The sequence below is a fragment of the Drosophila subpulchrella genome, chromosome 3R (genome assembly GCF_014743375.2).
Source record: "Drosophila subpulchrella strain 33 F10 #4 breed RU33 chromosome 3R, RU_Dsub_v1.1 Primary Assembly, whole genome shotgun sequence".
Taxonomy (NCBI): domain Eukaryota; kingdom Metazoa; phylum Arthropoda; class Insecta; order Diptera; family Drosophilidae; genus Drosophila; species Drosophila subpulchrella.
Genome location: NC_050609.1, coordinates 19,819,776 through 19,841,620, shown reverse-complemented (window position 1 = coordinate 19,841,620; position 21,845 = coordinate 19,819,776). Strand labels below are relative to the sequence as shown.

The window sequence follows — 21,845 nt, the reverse complement described above, 5'->3', positions numbered from 1 at the left end:
TTTATAAATAATCCACCCTCAATAAAATTTTAATTCAAATAAAAGTATTTTGTGTGATAATACAATTTTTAAGACGAAGCCATTTCCCCATCTGGCAACACTGAAATTATGATTACAACAGTGTTACCTGATGGTCCGTCTACTACTAACTATACTACTACTACTAATGGAATGAAAATGTACGACGCGTTGGAACGGTGCCCAGGTGCCTACTGTGGGAGATCGCCTCTGGGAAATGACACCTGGAGCAGCTGCGGGGTCTGTCCCCGAGGATCCCGGGTGAGTGTCCTGCCTGCCTCCCCGCCATATGAGACCTGGCTCCAATTAATCCTCCTTCATCCGCCCACAGGTGAACGATGCATACGCCTGCTCTCCGTGCCGCGATGAACTGACCACGTACTCCTGGCTCTACCTGGGATTCATGACACTGCTGCCGCTCATGATGCACTGCTTCTTTATCGACATGGACGCCAAGGATCGGAAGTTTTCCCGCAAGCAGCTTATCCTGACGGCCAGCGCCTTTGTGGAGGTGGCCCTGTCCGCCGTGCTGGCCACCTTGTTCATGGAGCCCATGTGGGAGCTGCGCCTCTACGCCTGCGATGTCCGGAAACTCACCGACTGGTATACCTTGTTCTACAATCCCAGTCCCAACTACGAGGCACGGGTCTACTGCACCCAGGAGGCAGTCTACCCACTACAAACCATTGTCTTGGTATTCTACTTCCTGTGCCTGGTGAACATGTTTCTCATCCGCCCGCTGGTCAGCAAAGTGATGGATGTGGGCGGCAGAAGCAAGGCGCCCATTTACTCGGCCCTCTACTTTCTGCCCCTGCTCACCTTTATCCATGCGTTGGGATGTGGGTTGATCTGTGAGTAGTGCATAGGTTACCTGCTACATGTCAGGTTTTAACACACTGCTTCCCTTTCAGATTACTCCTTTCCCTACCTGAGCGTGGCCATCTCCATGGTGGCGAATGCCATCCACTATTCCCTCAAACTGGACCAAACACTGAAGGCTCTGGTTCACTCCTCGGTGTGGGAGTTGAAGAACGTGGTCATAATAGGTGGGAAAATGGTTTTTCATACGAGAAATATTTACCAGCGTACTTTCACAGCTGTCCACTGGATGCTGCTGGCCTATGGGATAACCTCCCTGAATTACCATTACGCCTTCATGTGCTTGGTGCCCTTCCCCACACTCTTCTACATCCTGACCGTGCGCTTCACGGATCCGGGCGAGTTCCGGGAGCTAGAGTCGAGAATTTGATGCGGCGACGTCCAGATGCAAATCTTCCACGCCCGGGGCACCCGGCGATCGACTGTTGTTATCTATGTGTAGTGTACGCGTCGCTTAATTTATTTACACTTAGTGCGTAGCTTAGATTCAGACCCGTTCCGATTTTCACATACTTTAGGCGATTTCGAATATAATCTTATCTTTCAAAGCCAACGGTTCTGTAAACCACACCAAGTGAAGGTCATTTCGCTTACTTACCAAGCGATGTTAGATAATAAAATCGCAATCAAACGAATTCTGTGAAGATGAAAGTCGGAACAGGTCCTCTAGTGTACTCGTCGTTTAGCCTTAATCCATTCATCGTTCTTTTCGTTTTAATTATATTTCACATTAATTATACACATATAGTAATATTAAATACAAATCATCAGTTTCCCATCTCTAAAATAGTTTTTACACAATATATATTGCTACATATTGAATTTGGATGCCGCACTTGGTTCACGTTCAGATCCTTCGTTCCGCACGCCGCCCCTGGGCGGTCGTACTTCAGTGTGTGAATTCGGGGGCACCGTAGTCATCTTTGTCGTCATCGTCGTAATATTCCCATATCGCAAGCCGTAGAAATGAAGAAGTCAAGGACAGGGTGCAGCGGATGAGGAGCGGAGTATAAACAAAATCAATACCAGCAAAGAGAATAGAAAATGTGATTAACGCAAGCACGTTCTGTTTATGTTTTTTGTTGGATGAGGATTTTCGCTGCCGTTTTTGGGATTGGAGACTTCAGTATTCAGGGCGTCTATTCCGCTGTCGTGCGTTCGTTTGTGAACTTGTTGCGCTCCTCAAGGAACTTCAAGCGCCGCTTCCTAAGCTCGCCCAGCTCCGAGGAGTTCTCCTCGAAGTCGGCATCGGAGTTGGGCAGACTGACCGCCTCCGTGGCCGTCGATGGCACATCATCCTCGTCTGCATCCGCGCCCAGATCCTCAATGGTTACCTTTTCGGCGGGCAGGGGAGGAGCCACTGCGGCCGTTGTCGTCGGAGTAACCTGATGAGCCTCCAGCTGGGCCATGGCCGTGGCCGAGGTACTGGGCTTGTCGTACACGACAGATTCGCTAACAGCACTATCTGCATTTGCCGGGGCGGGAGCAGACCCTGCTGCCGCGGGTGCCGGTGGCACTGCAGTGAGCTGCAAGCGCGAGGCCAAACTTTGGTACTGGGACATCATAATCCCCGCCGAATCCAGCATAAGGTTAATGTTTTGCAGCAACTGAAAGGGATGTTTAGCTAAGTCACTACTCATTACAAAATGCGATATTTCACCTTCAGGCGCTGCTCAATCTGCTCGCGCTGGTGTCCCTCCATGGCGCGCAGCTCCTCGACGGTAAACTTGGTCAGGTCCAGTGGAATTGGCGGCGGCGGCAGAGGCGAAAAGTAGCCAAACTGTGGCGGCATCATAAAAGGCGAGAGCATGGGCATGACCGGCGGAGGAGGCATCGAGAGACCAGCCAGATTGGGCAATCCATTGGGCAAGCCGGCTGCAAAGGAATGGAACAGGTAGGATCCTTGTTTACCGAATTCTAAATTCAAAACTCACTGGCATCACCGAATAGATCCGCGAAGCTGGGCGGTAAGGCTTGACCTCCGGGCAGAGGGCCATTGACGCGTGCTTGGTTTCCGTCGACTCCGGCAGCGGGAGCCGGAGCAGGTACACCTCCAGCCGGTTGAGCACCTGCGGCAGCAGGAGCGGCATTCGCAGCCTCATCACCGGCACGTGGCATCGCTGTGGAGTTGACGGCCGGAGTGCGCAGGATGTTCAGTCGGCAGGTGGGACAGGTCTGCTGGCGTTGGAACCACGAGCGCAGGCATGTGGTGTGGAAGATGTGGCCGCAGGGCAACTTTTTCGAATGATTGACCATGTCCTCGCGGCAGATGATGCATATGTTGTCCGATTGGCGCAGTTCCTCGGGCGTGGCGTCCGGATACAGGGTGTTCATGTTGCGAATGGCGCGGCGAGACATGATCACGTCGTTCAGGGCCTTGCGGAAGTTGCGTATGGTGAAGAACATGGGGCGGAACACGAACATGGGCAGCGCGTAGATCTTGGCCATGATCACCACAAACAGTATGTACAGCACCACCTTGATGAGTCCGATGACCAGCTCTGTGTAGAGCAGGAACACAGCCTTGTTCTCCCATGGTGTGTCCGTGCGCATCTCGGCGGCGTGGAGCACGTACTTGATGGCCGTGCTGGCGATGACGGTCAGAAGGATGGCGTACTCGAAGCCAAAGACCAGCTGCACGGTGGGTCCGCGCACCAAGGTGGAGTTGTAGGCATGGATTAGCAGAACGTAGTCTAGGATGCCGAGCATGGTGAGCAGGCTGCCCACTCGAATGTGGAACAGCCAGCCGAGCACGGGCGAACGCTCCATCTGGAGAGGGGAGGATATTATTAAAAAAAAAGACATAGCCAATTTATAGGGCACACAGCTTACAAAGTCCACCCGCTCCTCGGCCAGCCAATGGAATGATTTGAGGAACAGCAGCACTGTGAACAGGGCCACAAAGCGCGGATTGAAGTCATCGCGGAATACGGTGAAGGCCAAGCAGGTCTCCGTGAGGGCGTACCAGAAGCGCTCCAGCAGGTGCTCGAACTCGGCGGCGCGGAGCGTTCCCAGGAAGATCTGGGGAATGAAACAGGTTAATGTGGGTTTACAGGGGACTCTTGGGGATCATTCACCTTGCGGAGCAGCTTGCCAAACATGAAGACAATCACAAAGAACTGTATGTAGATCACCTGGAAGCAAAGGAAGATTCAGGTTCAGATTGGGCGTGGGAGAGGATTCACGGATAGACTACCCACCGCCATGGAGGCGTTCGACTTGGTGATGTACACCACCGCCGGATAGAACTGCTGCTTTTGGTAGTAGGCGTTCCCGATCACCGCGCTGGTCAGCGCCATGCAAACGGAGGATAGGAGCAGCTGCATGATGCCGCTCGAGGTCGCCAGGGCCGCCAGCTGGCTGATGGACTCCAGGAATATGTTAATTTTGGCCGGGATCTCTGCCTGCCCCCACTCTACATATAAAGCCGCAGCTCTCGGAATCGGAATCTGTATCGCTCGGGACGGGACTCTGCGTCTGAAACAGAAAATGTCGACTTTGCTCTCGTTGACGCTGGAATTTTGCCGGGTTTTGTTAGCCGAACGAAGTTGTTTGCATTGCCATCGAGATTTCCGACTCTGGAATTGGAGGGGTGGCTCTATTAGGGCGTTTTAATATTTTTTATTTTTAACTACAATTACACGTAGTACGAACTTCTAGGGATGAGCGCGTGCGTCTCTACTTTCGGCACGAGCACGTCGATATATTTTGAAAGCACGATCACGCACGCACGACAAGTCTTTTGGAAAACGACGAGAATTTCAAGGAATAAAATATGTTTTTGTAATCCGTGCGTTCAATTGAAATATCAGAACACTAAAACCAATGCATTTTAATCTTAGTCTGTTTTTAATTTGGCAATAATCTAATCCATACGTCTTCAGCTTTACTTGTCACCCATTTTAATTGTAAATTGTATTGTTTCAAGATAACTTTGGTAAGGAATAAAGCTGGGCAAGTTTAACAGAAGCACGAAAGAAAGTATTTCGAATTTTAAGTGACACGCCAAAAATCACGGCACGCGAGCAGCTCTAGTAACAGTGTTACCATTTATTTTCTAGTGGGAACCACCTAATCGGGGTACGCAAAAAAAAAAAAACGATAACGCGATACAATCGATACCGTTTTTTGAAATTGTTTATTATTGTTGTGATGGTCATACTGCAGCCGTTCTGATAAGAAGCCGGTCGAAGAAGAAGAAGAAGAACGAATCTAATTGGATGATAAATGGACGTTAAATTTTAATTATAAACCAGTTAATCTAAAACTCGATTCCCGATGAGGTGGTTTTGGGTTCTGCTGCTGAGCTATCTCCAGCTCCTGGTGTCCGCCACCGAAGATGGGTTTTTGCCGACCCCCGATCTGGATGAATTCAAGGAATACCCTTTGTTTGAGTATGACGACGTTGAAAGACCCAAACCCACCCAAGGATTATTGTATCCCATTGAATCGGAGACACGCCAGTTGCGCAGTCTGGACGGAATGTGGCGGCTGGTGAGGAGTGACCCGGCTGATCCCCTCCAGGGAATCAGGGAGAACTGGTTTGTGGATGCCCTGAGAAAGACCGGAAGGGAGATTATTCCCATGCCAGTGCCCGCCTCATACAATGACATCACCACGGACAACCTGCGGGACCACGTTGGCACCGTCTGGTACGAGCGGACCTTCTTCGTGCCCCGCTCCTGGGAGGGGAACCAACGCACCTGGCTGCGCTTCAGTAGCGTCCACTACTCGGCTGTGGTTTGGATCAACGGCAGGAACGCCACCAGCCACTCCCTCGGCCACCTTCCTTTCGAGGAGGAGATCTCGGCCTTGATCAGTTTTGGCGGGGAGAACAGGATCACCGTGATGTGCGACAATCGCTTGAGCAATCGCACCGTTCCCCAGGGATCGGTACACGAGACGGCCACGGATGACGGCAATGTGCCCGTCCAGAGCTACTCCTTCGATTTCTTCAACTACGCGGGAATCCACAGAAGTGTTCACTTGTACACAACGCCTCTGCTCCACATCAGCGACGTGGAGGTGACCACGCAACTAAGTGCCGAGGGAATGGGCCGCATTGATTACCGCCTGTGGCTGGATGGCAGCCAGGATGGTCTCCGCATCCAGCCTAGCCATCTTCTGGTGCAACTGAGGGACCGCGATGGCCAGGTGGCCGCCCAGCAGATCAACAAGGCGGTCTATCATGGCACGCTGCTGGTGCCCGAGGCCAGTCCCTGGTGGCCCTACCTGATGCACCCTGATCCCGGTTACCTCTACGACCTCCAGTTTGAGCTCTTTGTGGCCGGCCAAGAGGAGGGGGCGTCGGATGCTCTGCTGGACGTCTACCGCCTACCAGTGGGCATTCGCAGCCTAAGTTGGAGCAACGACAGCCTGCTGCTCAATGGGAAACCCCTCTACCTGCGGGGATTTGGACGACACGAGGACTCCGATGTGGGTTTGGTTACTTAGTAAGGCTAGTTATTGACTAATACTCTTGTTTTAGATACGGGGCAAGGGATTGGACAACGCCCTCCTCGCCCGCGACTTCAATCTGCTCAAGTGGATTGGAGCCAACGCCTACCGCACTTCGCACTATCCCTACTCCGAGGAGTCCATGCAGTTCGCCGACCAGCATGGGATTATGATCATTGACGAGTGTTCTGCTGTGAACATCGACATCTTTGAGCCGCAGCTGCTTGAGCAGCACATGTCCTCGCTGGAGCAACTGATCCACAGGGACAGGAACCACCCCAGCGTGGTGGCCTGGTCGGTGGCCAATGAGCCGAGATCCACCAAGCAGGGGGCCCTGAAATACTTCGAGTGGGTACAAAGTGAGCCTTTTATGTAGCTAATATATGAAGCTAATGAGGATGTCTTGCCTGTATATAGATCCCTGGTGAACTACACCAGAAGCATTGCCCACGGACGACCTCTGACGGCGGCTATCAATGCAAGTCCCTCCACATGCCACTTGACCCAGTTTCTGGACATCGTGGGCTTCAATCGCTATAACTCCTGGTACCAGAACTCGGGACGCACCGACATGATTGTTAATCTGCTGACGACTGAGGCCCAGAGTTGGAGGGATACGTTCATGAAGCCAGTCATCCAGTTCGAGTACGGAGGCGACACCATGGAGGGCATGCATTCGGTAGGGAACCAGACTGTGTTCTTTGACTGCTTATAATGGTTTTGCCTCCTTAAAGCTTCCCGCCTTCATTTGGTCTGAGGAATACCAGGTGGAGCTCTTCTCGCGGCACTTTAAGGCTTTCGACGTGCTTCGTGAGCGGAAGTGGTTCATTGGCGAGTTCGTATGGAACTTTGCCGATTTCCGGACTGCTCAGAGTGGGTTTCCCAACGTTTTTCGGATTAGAGCTTCTAGTAACTAAAATATATTTTGCAGCTATTACCCGCGTGGGTGGAAACAAGAAGGGTGTCTTTACCAGGAGCCGCCAGCCCAAAGAAGTGGCCCACATCCTCAGGTGGCGGTACTTCGCATTGGCCAAGGAGTTGGATCAGTGCCAGCTACCGGAGGACCTCAACGTGTACATCTCCAAGCATATCCATAACGAGCTTTAGATCAGGGAACTCTATGTATAACAGATACGCACAAAATGAGCTTTAAACATTTGCATTTTTAATGTATCTTGCCATGAGATGCGAAATGTCTTCGTGCAATATAGGCCTTACTATTTTTCTAAAAGTCCTGAGATTTATTATGAAATATATTATAATCATTAAATAAATTGTTTTGTATCTATCTGATCTGAAATCTAATACCCTAAGTTTGGTTCTATTTTAACTCTTTACAGCAGTTCTTAAATATGTCATAAACCAGGAATGAATTCTGAATAAGAAAGAATCAAACCTGTTGTCAAACGCTTCCTCCAAATTCAGTTTACCTTGGTTAAAATGTTTAGTAGCCTGAACAACTCAAGTAAGCCCAAACTTTAAGGTAACTCCGTTCATGTAGTACTAAATGTATCCACACACCTACATGTATTACCCCTTCCCTGATATCTTCATTGGCTTTGCCATGGCCAACTCGTGTTGGTTAAGACCCCTCGACAGCAAACCTAATTAACTCATTAAGACCCTCTCGTAAAACCATTTATATTTTCTGCTTTGCATTTTACGCGAAAACAAAATAGCAAAATGCGGCGCACAATGGGGCATCTCCATGGCCAGAAAGCAGATGAGTTGGCCGTGCCAAATCGTGGCATAGTTAAGGTGGCCAAATGAGTCTTCCATCTTCGATCTGCGATTGCCACTCCTCCCCCGCTGGCTTTTACTTTTACCCCAGCCTCGAGAATGGAACCACCGGTGCCGGTGCACCGAGATGACCACATGGCGAGTGGAACAACTGGTCAGACTGTCTGGTGTCTGGTCTCTGGCTGGGCTGTTGCACAAGGCACTTCGTCGCGGACCAGCTGAGGATGTGGATTTTTGCATAAGCCAACCGAATGGTTAGCACCCAAAGGCTAAAGTTGGCCGCAGAATGCCAGCGCGGATTGTCTTTTTTTGCGGAAAACAAACGAGGGGCCAGACTTGGACACATGGACACACAGTCATCGACACCAGACCACCGCCGACTCAGACCGGTCACAGATCCCATCCCATTCCAGCGGACCCAGGCGAAAACGTGTCGCAGCAATTTTCCATTCAGCGGCGGCTTTTCCATGCGCACTAAGCCATCTTTTGTCGGCACTCTGAGAAAATATAAAATAATCACCTGGACACTAAAAATAACATGTCTGGTAATAAAATATTTATGGAAAAGATCTGCTGGAAATAATTTTAAAAAGTTGAGACTAAGACCGCCTTTATTGAATGAAAAATTGTTAGTTTGGAGAAACACTTACAATTTTCTTCGAGTGTTTTTTATGGCTGCTGCCCATTTCGTCGGTTCGCATTGCATATGCACTGCATTCGCTCCACTCCTCCCACCGCCACCAGGTTGCTCATCTGCCCGCCAGCCGGCTCAGTGCTCCGAGTTCCCTGCTCCATGCTCCATGCTCCAACTCCATGACTGCGTCGTTGGGCTCCACGTCTCGCGCTTGACTTACATAAAGCGAGGAGCACCTCGCACGCCAAAATTCAAACCCGTTTCAGCCCGCGACGAGGAAACGACAGAGGCGTCACTTGGCCCAGGTGGGGTGGGGGCGATGTGGAGGAGGAGCGGAGTGGAGGGGCCTCTCTCGATGATCATCAGCTGGCTGGGGGTGGGGTGGATGTTTGGCCATTGCTGGTACGGGTAGTACGGCTACACGGTTATTGTAATCAAATATCTATTAACTTTTAAGAGAAAATATTATGTGACCTTTAATAGATACTCGTATGAGTAAATATTAAGCTGTTTATTATATTACGCCATCCTAGGCAAAATATATTGATTTTACTGGACTAATACGATAATAATAATAGTCCATTTAGGCAACTATAACATAATTTTTTTATCATATTGAAATACACATTTAATATTATATATCACATTTTTTAAACTGTACGACATACAGCAAAAATAATTCAAAATCCGAACCGTCCGATAGCAATCTGTGCAACTTGAATCAAATAAATTACTTTGAATGCAATCAGACCAGATAGATCTTAAAGTTTATTTTGAGATGCAGACACGGATTGAAAATACATACGAATAATAAGATAAGCTTATATTTTCCTGTGTAAAATACTGCTACTGCTGCTGGGGGCTCGCTGGCTTATGCAACCCATGTGGCCTGTCCAGTAGCCCGCCGGCTCGGAGGGACCTGCAGAGAATGAGCCACCGAACTCCAAACACCACCGGCAAACGCCAACAAACATTGTGCGGACTCATCTTCATCAGCGCCGCAGATACGACTTTGCCGTACGTGACTGCAATTCTCCCTCTGTCATCAATAGGCCGGAATAATCAGTTTTTTGTCGCGCCATCCGACTCATCTGCGACTGAAAAATGACCCCTCTTTATCATTAATCACATATGCTGTTTTTATGTCTTCGTCTGTCGATTAGCGTTTCAAAGGCGAAATGGTTCCCCGAAGAGATCAGCATGTGGCTGAAAGACTAGAACTATGCTAATTGCGTGTGTTGCGCATGCGCCATTGTGGCTGATAGTTCGAAAAACTAATTGCTACTAAAGGGAGTGTTACCAGAAACACATCTTAATTTAAAACAATGGCATATTTGTATAACTCATTTTCTAGCTCTGTCTCTTTTTTGACAAAATAAAATTAGGAATTTTATTGCTGATGTTGCGTATACGCCGTGTATGCAATTATTGAAAAATTTCTTTCTTTTATCTGCCTCTATACCATCACATAGTCAGATTCTTTTACACATTGTTAGTACAACGATGAATGATATAAATGATTATGAATGATTCTAAATTAAACTAAAAAACTTCCTAACTCTAAAGTGAATATGTATAAATATAATACTTATAATTGTTTTATTCCATGTAGAAAAGTACTGGACTAAACTTTCGATTTCACTCTATTATTTTAATCGCCAGTTCAGGTTACGACTTGTAATCTTTAATGAGCTTAAATAAAATCAAACAAATTTAAAATTCACAAATCGCAGGGGCTATCGATTTGATTTTCGGGGCGGGGGCGTTGTCCCCGTGCAAAAGACGAATTGCAAATGAAATCTCGATGGCAGGCGATACTTTGCGAATTCGATTTGAAAATTTACGCGCGTCTGTCAGTTGGCACCTTTTCGTCTGAGGGGATTTTATTTTTATTTCGGCTCGCTTTGTTTTGCTATTGCTGGCCCAATTATAGTGTCATAACAATTACGCACGCACACACTGGGCCATAATGAGTTTCTGTTCGGCTCGGGCTAAAAAGAGTGAGAAAAAACTGGGTAAGAGACTGGAGCACGGAGCCAACAGCGAAAAGAGCCAAAACCAAGAGCCAAGATCCAAAGCCATCGCCATCACTGTCCAAAGTTGACCTAGTGGAAGACGTGTTAATGATGGATATGTTCAGATAGGCCACTACGTATAATAAAGCGTTCATTAAAGTTGCAAAAACGCGGGTAAAAATATCCAGAGCCAGCGATAAACCAAAACAAAGGCAACGCTAATGAATAAGAAGTAATTATTAAACTCCCACGATTATCTCGAATATGGTCAACAAATATCAAAAGGACCATCACTGACTATCAAGGTCCTAAGTTTAAATATCTCTTTCTATTATTATAGTTTTTGGCATATGATTTGAATACTTTTGGCCAAAAGTCTGGAAAAAATAAAGTTATAAATAGATTATTTCTTAATTAAATAAAAGCCTCTTTTGTGGCATGGCCACTCTTGCATATGACCTTTCCCCGTTACTCCAATTACACGGCCGAAAGTGAAGCCAGACAAAAAGTGAATTACGCCATCGATGGGTGAGAGACCTTCGCCGGAATCCCTCCACCACAATAAACCGAATTAACGACAGTGGCAGCCACAGCTGATCAAAACAAAACAGTTCGGTTCCGAGCCACGCAAATGATTTAGCGCACTGTCATTGAGGCTGCTTCTGCTGCCTCCGCCATCGAGTGTGAAGTGTTGACTTTCATCTCATTGTTGCCCCCGAACCCAAAACCCAAAACCCAATACCAAAACCGAACCCAATCCCCATCCCCAGTCCCAAACTCCAACTGCAGATCGTGCCCCAACGCAGGGAGACACGCTACGCAGCAAGTCCTTCACTTTGGAGCGTGAAGGTTTCCAAAGAGCCAAGGCGCCCTCAGTACACTCACAAAAATGTCTCTTAGACGGTCTCTCAAATATTATAATGAAATCCCTCTTAAATATCTTCATCGCTTTCCTTTCAGTTTTAAAAATCTTTAACATAATATTATTATATTTCTGTCCAAATACTTTCTGTTCAAATACTTTTTATAACTGTCAAGGAAAAAGTTAAGATATCTTTGGACATGGGCTCTCTAGATTTTATCATAAATTTTGTCTGGCTTTCAATATAGACAGCTTAATAAAGTAAATTGCAAGCTGGTTTATGGTTTGGTGAAATGTTTTCTCTGTATGGAGCGGAGCCAAAGTCATTGCCGGTTTTGGGTCTTCGCGAAAGTGTGTGTCGAGATGTAAATAAACCTCATTTACTCCAATTTACTGCCAGCTTCATTTCCAGTCGAATGCAGTCGTCTTCCCTTTCATTGTGTTTTTATCGCACCTCTTCGGCCGCCATCTGCTGCTCCACAGGTGCTCATCCGGCGTCATGACATAATGGGCACAATGGGGCCTCCTGGTCCATTCCATCGGATCGGGGACTTCTTTCACTTCTGTCAGAATAGGCGCAGGTTTCTGGTTTGCGAGCTTCTTTCGAGGTCAGATGGGTGTCGTAACCGCAATTCCGAATATCTCGTGACTCAATCCCCTCCAACAAATCTTAAAATTAACCCTTTAAGCACACAATGATATAGTATGAATATTTAGATGTATTTATATTGAACGAGAATGATCTAAAAAGCTTAGATTAAACTGATATGGTTATTATTGTAATTCATTAGTTGTTTCGTCAGTTACTTATGCGTTGAAGTATGTATTCTTATTCCTTAATAAACTGTCAAAAAATGATATGCTCTTCATAGTGTTAAATGAATTTTTTTGGATCTCCAGCGATTGCCCCACTCTTCTGCAAATGTAAATTTAATTTGGCTCCTTGGGAACCGTAATTATACGCCCCGTGGTGCCAGAGCAGAGCCCTACTGCTCCACATCGCGATCTTACGAATTGTACGTACTACTCAGGCCCGGCCTGGGCCCCTCCCGACTCCCCCGATTCGCATTTCCCAGCCCATTTCGTAATCTTCGTGCCCATGTGACGCTGATGCTGATGGATGACGAGCCCACGTTGCGACTTACCCACAATTGAAATGCAACTGCAGTTGGGCAACGGGAAATGCGAACTGCAGTTTCGTCATTGGAGGAGCCATCCCTCATGGCCAAAAAATATGTACATATACACATTTTGGAAGCCCCATGATCCTCCTGGGCTGTCGAAAAATCTCTGCGGCTGCGGCTGGGTTGTTTACCTTTGGGATCAATCGCGATGGTGGGAAAAATGGAAAAATCACTTCCTGGTCCGCCGCGCATCGAAGGAAAGTGCCAAAGAAAATTTCAAATACCAAAATCGTTAGCGACATTTTATTTTTCGGCCTTTTCTTTTTTTCTTCTGTCTCAACGTTGTTTTCCATTTGGAAATTTTGTTTTATTGTGAGAAGCGCACTGCCAAGCGGCCAAAGCAAAAACAAGTTGCGGACGAAGTTTGGCGATAATGACGTTCCCGAGTGGACGAGTTGGCACGAAGAGCTGAAGAGCTGGGCACCGGCGGGTATAAAGAGTGGCTCTGCTGGCCAGGGAGATGCATTCAGTCGCTGGTTCCCCACTCGGAAGCAACCAAATTCACTCCACTCTACTCTACTCAACTCTTCCCCCCAACAAACACTCGTCGCTATGAACTCCTTCTCAGTGGTAAGTAGCCCTCGATCTTGAAGATCGAACCCCATCGAGACTACGAAAAGTCGGACCTATACGGATAACGGACCTTAAACGGATTTAAAAAACCAAAAGTTCAGAGGTTAAAATTCTCTATTACTTGAAAAAGATTTAAACAGAGTTTCCAAATTTCTCAAATTTCAAAGATCTCCTCTAGTATTTTTTCTTAAAATTAAATCATTATCCCAAAAAGAATCTAAATATGGTAGCTTTCGAGTAGCAGACTTGGATTAGGACCTACACCACTGATCTCATCTGATCTGGCCACTGTGGACTACCCATTAAAACCCGTTTCCCTTTTGCAGTTCTTAGTGTTCGCTCTGGCCGCTCTGGCTGCGGCTGAGCCACCATCCGGATACAACTATCCCCGCGGCGGAGGCGGCGGTGGTGGCGGCGGATTCGGAGGTGGCTTCGGCGGTGGATTCGGAGGTGGCGGCGGCGGTGGTGGCGGCGGTGGCTACCAGGCGGTGAGCGGCGGCTTCCAGACGTCCGAGGGCCAGAACGTGGATCCCCAGCTCTTGGAGCAGGTTCGTCAGATCCTGCTGAACGAGGAGAGCAAGCAGGGCGGCGGCGGAGGTGGTGGAGGCGGCGGCGGCGGCGGTGGCTATCCTAGCGGCCCGTCCAGCAGCTACGGACCTCCTTCCACCAGCTACGGAGCCCCTGGCATCGGAGGCGGTGGCCGTGTGGTGGGCATCGACCTGGAGGGCGTCCGCCAGGCCATCCAGGTGGCCCAGTTCGCCCAGCAGAGCACCCAGCAGGGAGGCGGTGGTGGTGGTGGATACCCCAGCGCCCCATCTGGATCGTATGGAGCCCCCTCGAGGCCCAGCGGCAGCTATGGAGCGCCCTTCTAGATCCCCGAAAAGGTCTCACATCCGAAAGACACATCTCTCTGCCAAAAATGAATACCGACGGACACGAAACCGACAAAGACGACACCAACACTATATCAATTTGGGCATCCTGGACCTAGAAAAGGAACAACCGATCCGCTCTGATCCCGAGAGAACTGGTGATCGATCCCCTTCTCAAGCCCCCTTCCAAAACTCAGCGACTGTACCTCTCAGTTCCCCAAAACACACTCCGTTTCCCAGAGAATCCCCCAACTAAAATCTCGAATTTCGGCTCGTACCCTCAACGAATCTCAAATTCGGGCCTTCGTTTTGGACTTTTTTTGTAACCCTTGTAAATAGTTATCTCACACTACACGAATACAAGAAAATCCGAAAACGAAAGCCACACAACAACACCCACAACACCAAGATGGAAAAACACCCCAGACAGTGTTATAACGCATTATTAGCTCGTAAGTGTTTTTATTTTATATGAAACAAACAAAGAAACAACAAAAAAAATATGAAAACAATAAAAAAAATAGTAAATTTTGTCACCGTTAAATTATCGCATTGTTTTAATTTCTATATTAAAGGGGAGTATCTCAGACACGTTGGCATCTTGCAATACATCATTAAAAGCAACTGACCCCATTTCCCATACTTTAGCTCCGAAACACTCGATGATCTCGTAATGACAATCCATTCACATAGACCAATTCCAATTGAACGAGTTCGCAGCTCTCCAAAAAGCCAGTTGTCACTGGCCTCATGCGAGTTTATTAAATACCAAGCCAAACATCTTCAAAAATCCTTTCACTTTTCAACTCCATGATGAGGTAGCTGTAACCCCTGCCCTATCCAAGTACACTGAGAAAAACCATCTAGAAGGCATTTTAAAAGCAGATTTTACCTCTTAGAATATGAAATCTATTTTATACATATAGTTGTTAAAGCTCTGTATAATACATCAATGGGATCTTTAAGATCTTTTCAGCTGATTACAAGGATAACCTTTTTAGGAGGGTACGAGATCTATATATCCGAAAAGAAATTTTAGGGAAATAAGAAAAGTTAAATAATTTTATACCTTCTCTATAGAAAATAGTATTGAAGAAACACAATCAAACAGTTTTGAGTTTTTAAGTGATTTTCTATTTCAAGTTATGGATCACTGATCAATTTAATATAAAGAGGAACTCTTACTAATTTCTTGCTGTGCATGGAGTACTCTCCCCTTCAGTTGCTGTCGTGCTCGAAATGGAAGATGTAGATGAAGATGGGGATGCGGATGGCAGATGGAGCCGGAGGGGACGCTCATTACGCGAATATTGCGACAGATGCAGTAGAGACTCTGGGCCAAATGCAGCAGCTGGCGGGGAAGGGGCTGAGGGGGGATGAGTCGATGGACATCAACTATTGCCACAACTGAAGTTGGAGTTGTGGCTCAGAGCTATAAATGAAGTGGAAGCTGAAGCTGCAGCCTCTGAACCAACATTCGGAGTCATTAGGATTGCCCAATTAAATGCGTGCCGAGGTGGCCATCCACGTACATATATGGAGGTGCACCCAAAACGATGCACTGGCAGATGAGCCGCCAAATCAAGAGGAAGATGCGGAATTCGAAGATTACAACATCGTAGCCACCGCAGAAAAAATTGTAGATGCCGAAGAATACCTTAATCAATTTTATTTGTGTCCTAACGACACAACATTGTGCTACAATAAATCAAATTACGTATAACCTTTTAGCAACGGCATTATTCTTTTATCGTATAATATTACTAACCACTGAAACTTTAAGAAATTAAGCAACCATATGGTAATGATATGAAGAGTTATGTTTGCTTAAGAACATGGAGAGAGAGATCATATGTGAATGTAAATGTAAGGGATTTCTGTCTCATCTTTCTTCTGCAAATTGGCACACCTATGATCTTCCAATTTAATCACTCTCAAGCCGCAATTATTTATTTATTATATAGCCTACAAAAATAATTTAAAACTAATAGGTTTTGTTCTGTGCGCGAAGTTAAGCAAGAAAGTATAAACTCAAATATCTTACTTTATAATACCTCCGATCTATAAAAATCTGTTTGAATATACAACTGGGTTAATGATCTTTAGCAAAACGCTTTATAAGATTAAGCGTACTGCCTCCTGCCTATAAAAAAATACTAGTTATCTCTGTTACTTTCACTAAAAGTTAACAAAATACTCGCCCCAAGCTCTCAATAAAAATAAGCATTTTAGTGGCTTGTGGCCAATTTGGGAGTATTAGAGTTCAGCTCCCGTCGATAGCCACTGGACACTGTAATCTCAGCCAATCCAGGCTCACTAATTTTAACAATTTTGGGCTAGATTATAAAGCTTTACACGTTTCTTAAATGTTCTTTAATATGATTACTATATCGTCGAGTCTAAATGTTTTATTAACGTTAACTTAACTTGTATTTTCATAAAAGATATGATTTCTATATAAGACGAGCTTTATCTTTAAATTAGTTTATTTTCCAGAAAAGCTTAATTTTATGTTATGTTCGGTATTATCCAGCGGATACCAGAGCTATTGGAACTCAATAAACTTCTTATCTAAGTGAAAGACTACATCACTTTAACCACAATCTGGCCACAGCAACTTCATTAACCTTGGTATAACAACCGACAAAATGACAGGATCTAAATATAGTCCCAGGTGCACTCAATCCTCATTGTTTGGTCTTGCGAATCTACGGAATCACCTTCCCGATGCGAATGTTCAGCCTACGATCCCAGTCACCGTCGTATTTCTTATCGCTGACATTGGCAAATATTTGGGCCGTAATCGGTGGGCCAACGGTGTTAAGCTGTACGCACTCCGAGAAAGGGTCGTATAACAGGTGCCACGCCCCCTGCAAACCTGCCATAAGTATTTACCCCTGTCAAAAAAAAAGAAATTATGGAAAGACAAACACTGAAAATGGAAAGTTTCAGCAGACGCGAGAAAAGTAAATAGATCTGTTCCTAAGAAAACACCATGTGATGGCTGTTTTGACTTCTGTGCATGATTATAACATTCTTCCAAAAACTTTACGTCTTAGAAAATATCAGGGCTAAAGTTCAACTGCAACTGAAGAAAAGTCAGCGTGAATGATTCAAAACCTGTCAAATTTATCTAAGGCTTGTTCCTAAATAAATTACTTTAAGTATAAAAGTCCTCTTGGATAAAGTGAAGTAGCCTTAGGCTTAACGAAAGCCACCTTTTATGACATAATAAAATTCTAATTTTGGGATTACTTCTAAAGAGAGTAAGCACGTTCCATCTGAACGCGAGTTTTAGAAGGTTCACAGACCTGCAAATAAAACTAGTTACAGATGATTAGTTTAAAACAAAGTCAAATATGCCACAATTACTGATTAGCTTACAAAGTTGTATACAAATAAAATGAATGTTTATAAGTAAATAACATTGGAATAACAACAACAGAAAATAGTTAACAATAATAAACTATCAAAAATAATTGAAGGTTTCGTAATATTCAGTTTTATTTAAATTCAACAACTTAAATATTTTTTAGGTATAATAGATTTACAGGTGTTTTAAAAAATCTAATTTAATCCTAACGCCTTACCCTTAAGTGTAATTTATGATCCCCTTTGTAACTGTAATAAAGATTTCTCTCGGTTTCTCCTTATACTCGGAATCAATGCAAGAGCGAAACAGTAATCTGCAAACAGTTCACACGGCAAAGCACACACTGTTCCCTATAATGATGCTACCCGATTCTATAGATCAAGTTCTACTATAACTCTAGCACTCGCATATTTTCTCCTCCCCCGCCATCTGGGAACGCGAAGATGGCCCCGGGGCCCAGGCGCAAAAATAATACAATATAAGAGCGGCATGCCGGACAGATAAGTGGAGCACTAAGCCCCCAGATTATTTACGGTGCAACGTCAAGTTCAGATAAGGGGCGCCGCCGGCGGGAGCTATATTTAAGTACAATCCAGGCCAGGGCCCGCAAGTTTGCCACCAGCATCCGTCAAATGTGAACTGGTTAGACCGGACAAGACACCCACCAGAGCTCAAGAGTCAGAATCTACAAGATCCGCATAACTACTGACAGGATGTCCATTAGTACCACCACTATGGCCAGTGTCGCTTCCGGAGCTTCGCAGGATCTGCGGTTCGGAATCACGGACTACGTCGTCTTTGTCATCATGCTGGGTGCCTCGGCAGGTATCGGAGTATACTTCGGATTCTTCTCAAAGACCAAGAACACCACGGAAGAGTATCTGCGCGGCGGGAAGAAGATGCAGACCCTGCCCATAGCCATATCTCTGGTGGCCAGGTGAGAGTATAGCGGTGCCGGGCGGTCCCAGCCGGAATTCTCCCGATTCCGTCACAATTTATCTTTTTTTATTGACACTCGTAAACGCGGGTTGCGTCAATTTCTCCAAGTGTTATAAGTGCGCTGAACTACTGCGGATTTCTAAAATCCTATATCATAACGATTGTGCAACCCACACGAAACTGGGGGAATCTGTTTGGACAATAACCATAAATCCTATTTGTACTGTGTACTTCTCAGCTAGAAGGGTACATTGTGTTCAATGAAGAGATACTAACGAAAATTATATTTCCTTAATCATCCTTTGCAGTCAGTTGTCCGGCATTGCTATTATGTCGATTCCCGCTGAAAGCTACACCTATGGATTTAACTACATATTCGTTGTCCTGGCCATGATTGTCGTTATTCCTATTTTAATTTACATTATTGTGCCTGTCTTTTACGAAAACAATGTTTCCAATTGCTATGAGGTAAGCTCTTAAAACCTATCTACGATAAAACGAGACCTAATACTCTTTCTTTTAACCTTAGTATCTGGAGATGAGATTCAATAAGCGGACCCGGCAGCTGGTAACCGCCACCTTTGTGATGAACTCGTTCCTGATGTTACCCGTCTATATGTTTATTCCCTCTCTGGCTTTTGCCCAGGGTAAGCAATCAACTTTACTCGATTAGCGCTGCTCTTACTTAAACTCTTACTTTGCAGTTACCGGCATGAATATTCATTTGATCAACGTAATGGTCTCCTCCATTTGCATTTTCTACACGATGCTGGGTGGAATCAAGGCGGTGGTTTGGACCGATGTGGTTCAGGGTGGCATTATGCTCCTTTCCGTGGTCGCTGTGGGAGTTTTGGGCACAATCCGATCGGGAGGCGTCTCCACAGTTATAGAGCACGCCTCTGAAGGCGGGCGTTTCAACTTCGAGTGAGTTATATCAATCTGATCCTGAAGTACGATTTAAACGCGTTCATTTCCTAGCTTTGGTCTGGACCCTCGTATCCGCATGTCTTTCTGGAGTGCCACCATGGGTGGAATCTTCATGTGGACAGGTCATATTGGCTTGAACCAGAGCTGTGTGCAGCGCATCGTCTCCCTGCCATCCTACTTCCATGCTAAAAAGTAACATCTTGTACTAATGCTCAAAGTGCGGAGAAAAATGTAAATACTTAAATCCCCTCCTCCAGATCCCTGATCATCGCTGGACTCGGCTTCCTGATCATATGTTTTTTCAACACTGTTTCGGGCATTATTATGTTTGCCCGCTACTACGGATGCGATCCACTGCTAGCTGGTGTAAGTCTAGTCCTTAAGCTACTCACATCAAATGCATTGAGATGGAAATAACTAATGTCCTGTGTTTTCCCTTGCTCAGCTGGTCAGCAAGCCGGACAAAATGATGCCGTTCTTTGTGCAGGACATCATGGGCCACCTGGCGGGGATGCCTGGCGTGTTCATCTCCTGTGTGTTCAGTGCCGCCCTCAGCTCGCTTTCGGCCACGTTGAACTCCCTGGCCGGAGTGGTTTACTTTGACTACATAAAACCCCGCATTCGGCACACGGAGGCCCGCGCCAACTGGTCCATGAAGCTGATCGTGGTGGTGATGGGTGCCTACTGCATCCTGGGCGGCTTTATGGTGCAGAACTTCAACTCGATCCTGCAAACAGTGGTCACCATTACGGGCATCAACACGGGTGCAGTGGTGGGTGTGTTCCTCCTGGGAATGTTTGTGCCCCGCTGCAACGCCAAAACGGCCGTCACCAGCATTATCTTCAGCGTGGTAGCCATGGTCTGGGTCATTGCCAATGGCCAGATGAACTTCAAGTCCGGACTGATCAAGTACGACGTGCTGCCCAATTCGCTGGATCAGTGTGAGGCCAGGGGTCTGCACATGATTGCGGATGTGATGTAAGTAGTAAAATCACAGAATTTCTTGTAAACGATGAATTTTAATAAAATGCCCTTCTTTTTCAGCAACAAGACTGACTTCACTCCCGTCACGGCGAAGCCTCCTTCTGGCGATCCCGTGACCACTGCCTTCCACAGTGATCGTGACTTCTCTCTCTACGACATCTCGTTCTACTGGTACAAGGTTTTGGGTACCGCTTTGATCTTCCTCTGGGCAGTGCCCATGAGTTACATTTGGCGACCCGATAAGAACGAAAAACAGAATCCCAAGTTGTACTCGCCCTTCGTGAGGAAGTTCCTCACTCTCCCTGAACCGGATCAGGAACTCGAGGAGGTGCCACTGCGAGGAGCCAATAACGGTGAGATTCCCCACGTCCGAATAGACCCTGGCGAAAAGGATAAGGAAGCTGGTATCGAACACTGATGTGATTTAGGTATTTTAGTTATTTATAGACTGAAATATTACCAAGTAAACTAAATAAAACAAAATTAAACGTAATATTTGTTTTTCCTTGAATACTAAGAAACTCATCAAGTAGACTTATTCCAATAATTATAAGGAAACTTATTCTAAAAACATTAAAACATACATATTAATTAGTTAAAAAAAAAACAAATGCTTTGAGCCACTGTAGACGGCAGATAAATAGTGACGAAGAGCACCAGGAGAGTGTGCGAAGTCGAGTAGTAAAAAAAACCGAAGAATTTAAGCCGACAGAGAAGTTTTAATTAACAATACATTTATAAAATGAATTTACTTAGCATACTGTAACTATCTAAAAATTTTATAAAATACATTTCAAGGACTAGCGCACCAGTTTCATCACCACATCCCATAAAATAGGCTAAAGTTTTCTAGGTTCAACAGCCTAGAGGGCAAGTGAAGGTTTCCCACTCCAACTTTCATATTACTTACCCGCAGATGCGTGCGACAAGATTGGCGCTTAGTGATTAAAGTTTACATACAGACTCCTCCATTATCAAAGTCAGGGTAATGGCAATCATGGTCGCTGGCGGGTGATAAAGAGCCGTTGGCTCCGATAGATTGTAAGGTCCTTAAGCCCCTTAATTCCAATAGAAGCGAATTTCGACCTCTATTGAGCGATTAATTGACATTTAATGGAGTATACACGATCTCTGGGATTCCGGATACGACTGGTTAACTCGGCCTGTGCTCTGAAAGCACGATAAGAGCCCCTGATTTACGATGTGCTCCGATTACGACGCACATAGACAGATATCGTGCCGAGATAAGGATGGCTGGCCAACTGGGGGTTGCTACTTAAGAAGGGTGTCCACGATCCGACAACAGAAGTGCGCTGGCAGCATCCAGACCCTAAGCTCCAAAGGCTTTTCCGTTTCGGCTTTCCTAGTTTCGCGATCCCAAGGATATA

At 46.0% G+C, this 21,845-nt stretch overlaps 5 protein-coding genes across 7 annotated transcripts; 4 read left to right on the top strand and 1 right to left on the bottom strand.

The window, feature by feature from the left end:
- Positions 1–120: 120 nt before the first annotated feature.
- On the top strand, positions 121–1,684 carry LOC119547047 (JNK1/MAPK8-associated membrane protein). The gene is made up of 4 exons (XM_037853728.1): positions 121–279; positions 350–869; positions 930–1,064; positions 1,116–1,684. Exons 1-4 carry the CDS (start codon positions 172–174, stop codon positions 1,265–1,267), a joined length of 915 nt encoding a protein of 304 aa, XP_037709656.1. The 5' UTR covers positions 121–171; the 3' UTR covers positions 1,268–1,684.
- LOC119547027 (E3 ubiquitin-protein ligase HRD1) lies at positions 1,594–4,657 on the bottom strand. 3 transcript variants are annotated; one of them, XM_037853701.1, is made up of 7 exons: positions 4,539–4,655; positions 4,098–4,475; positions 3,975–4,031; positions 3,730–3,918; positions 2,832–3,666; positions 2,558–2,772; positions 2,037–2,504 (listed from the first exon to the last, which is right to left on the bottom strand). In XM_037853701.1, exons 2-7 carry the CDS (start codon positions 4,221–4,223, stop codon positions 2,037–2,039), a joined length of 1,890 nt encoding a protein of 629 aa, XP_037709629.1. In that variant the 5' UTR covers positions 4,224–4,475; positions 4,539–4,655. The 3 variants fall into 3 exon arrangements, with proteins under 3 accessions (XP_037709637.1, XP_037709629.1, XP_037709645.1); XM_037853709.1 differs by lacking the exon at positions 4,539–4,655 and having other exon boundaries at positions 1,594–2,504; positions 4,098–4,223; XM_037853717.1 differs by lacking the exons at positions 2,037–2,504; positions 2,558–2,772 and having other exon boundaries at positions 2,821–3,666; positions 4,539–4,657.
- Positions 4,658–5,062: 405 nt separating this feature from the next.
- LOC119547017 (beta-glucuronidase) lies at positions 5,063–7,624 on the top strand. The gene is made up of 5 exons (XM_037853690.1): positions 5,063–6,333; positions 6,386–6,702; positions 6,772–7,033; positions 7,089–7,227; positions 7,286–7,624. The coding sequence occupies exons 1-5, from the start codon at positions 5,176–5,178 to the stop codon at positions 7,459–7,461; spliced, it is 2,052 nt and encodes a 683-aa protein (XP_037709618.1). The 5' UTR covers positions 5,063–5,175; the 3' UTR covers positions 7,462–7,624.
- Positions 7,625–13,268: 5,644 nt separating this feature from the next.
- On the top strand, positions 13,269–14,760 carry LOC119556904 (putative glycine-rich cell wall structural protein 1). Its single transcript, XM_037869393.1, has 2 exons — positions 13,269–13,359; positions 13,689–14,760. Exons 1-2 carry the CDS (start codon positions 13,342–13,344, stop codon positions 14,232–14,234), a joined length of 564 nt encoding a protein of 187 aa, XP_037725321.1. The 5' UTR covers positions 13,269–13,341; the 3' UTR covers positions 14,235–14,760.
- Positions 14,761–17,919: 3,159 nt separating this feature from the next.
- LOC119563346 (sodium-coupled monocarboxylate transporter 2) lies at positions 17,920–20,950 on the top strand. Its single transcript, XM_037876693.1, has 8 exons — positions 17,920–18,544; positions 18,855–19,014; positions 19,076–19,193; positions 19,251–19,470; positions 19,525–19,665; positions 19,731–19,839; positions 19,919–20,451; positions 20,518–20,950. Exons 1-8 carry the CDS (start codon positions 18,321–18,323, stop codon positions 20,873–20,875), a joined length of 1,863 nt encoding a protein of 620 aa, XP_037732621.1. The 5' UTR covers positions 17,920–18,320; the 3' UTR covers positions 20,876–20,950.
- Positions 20,951–21,845: the final 895 nt, after the last annotated feature.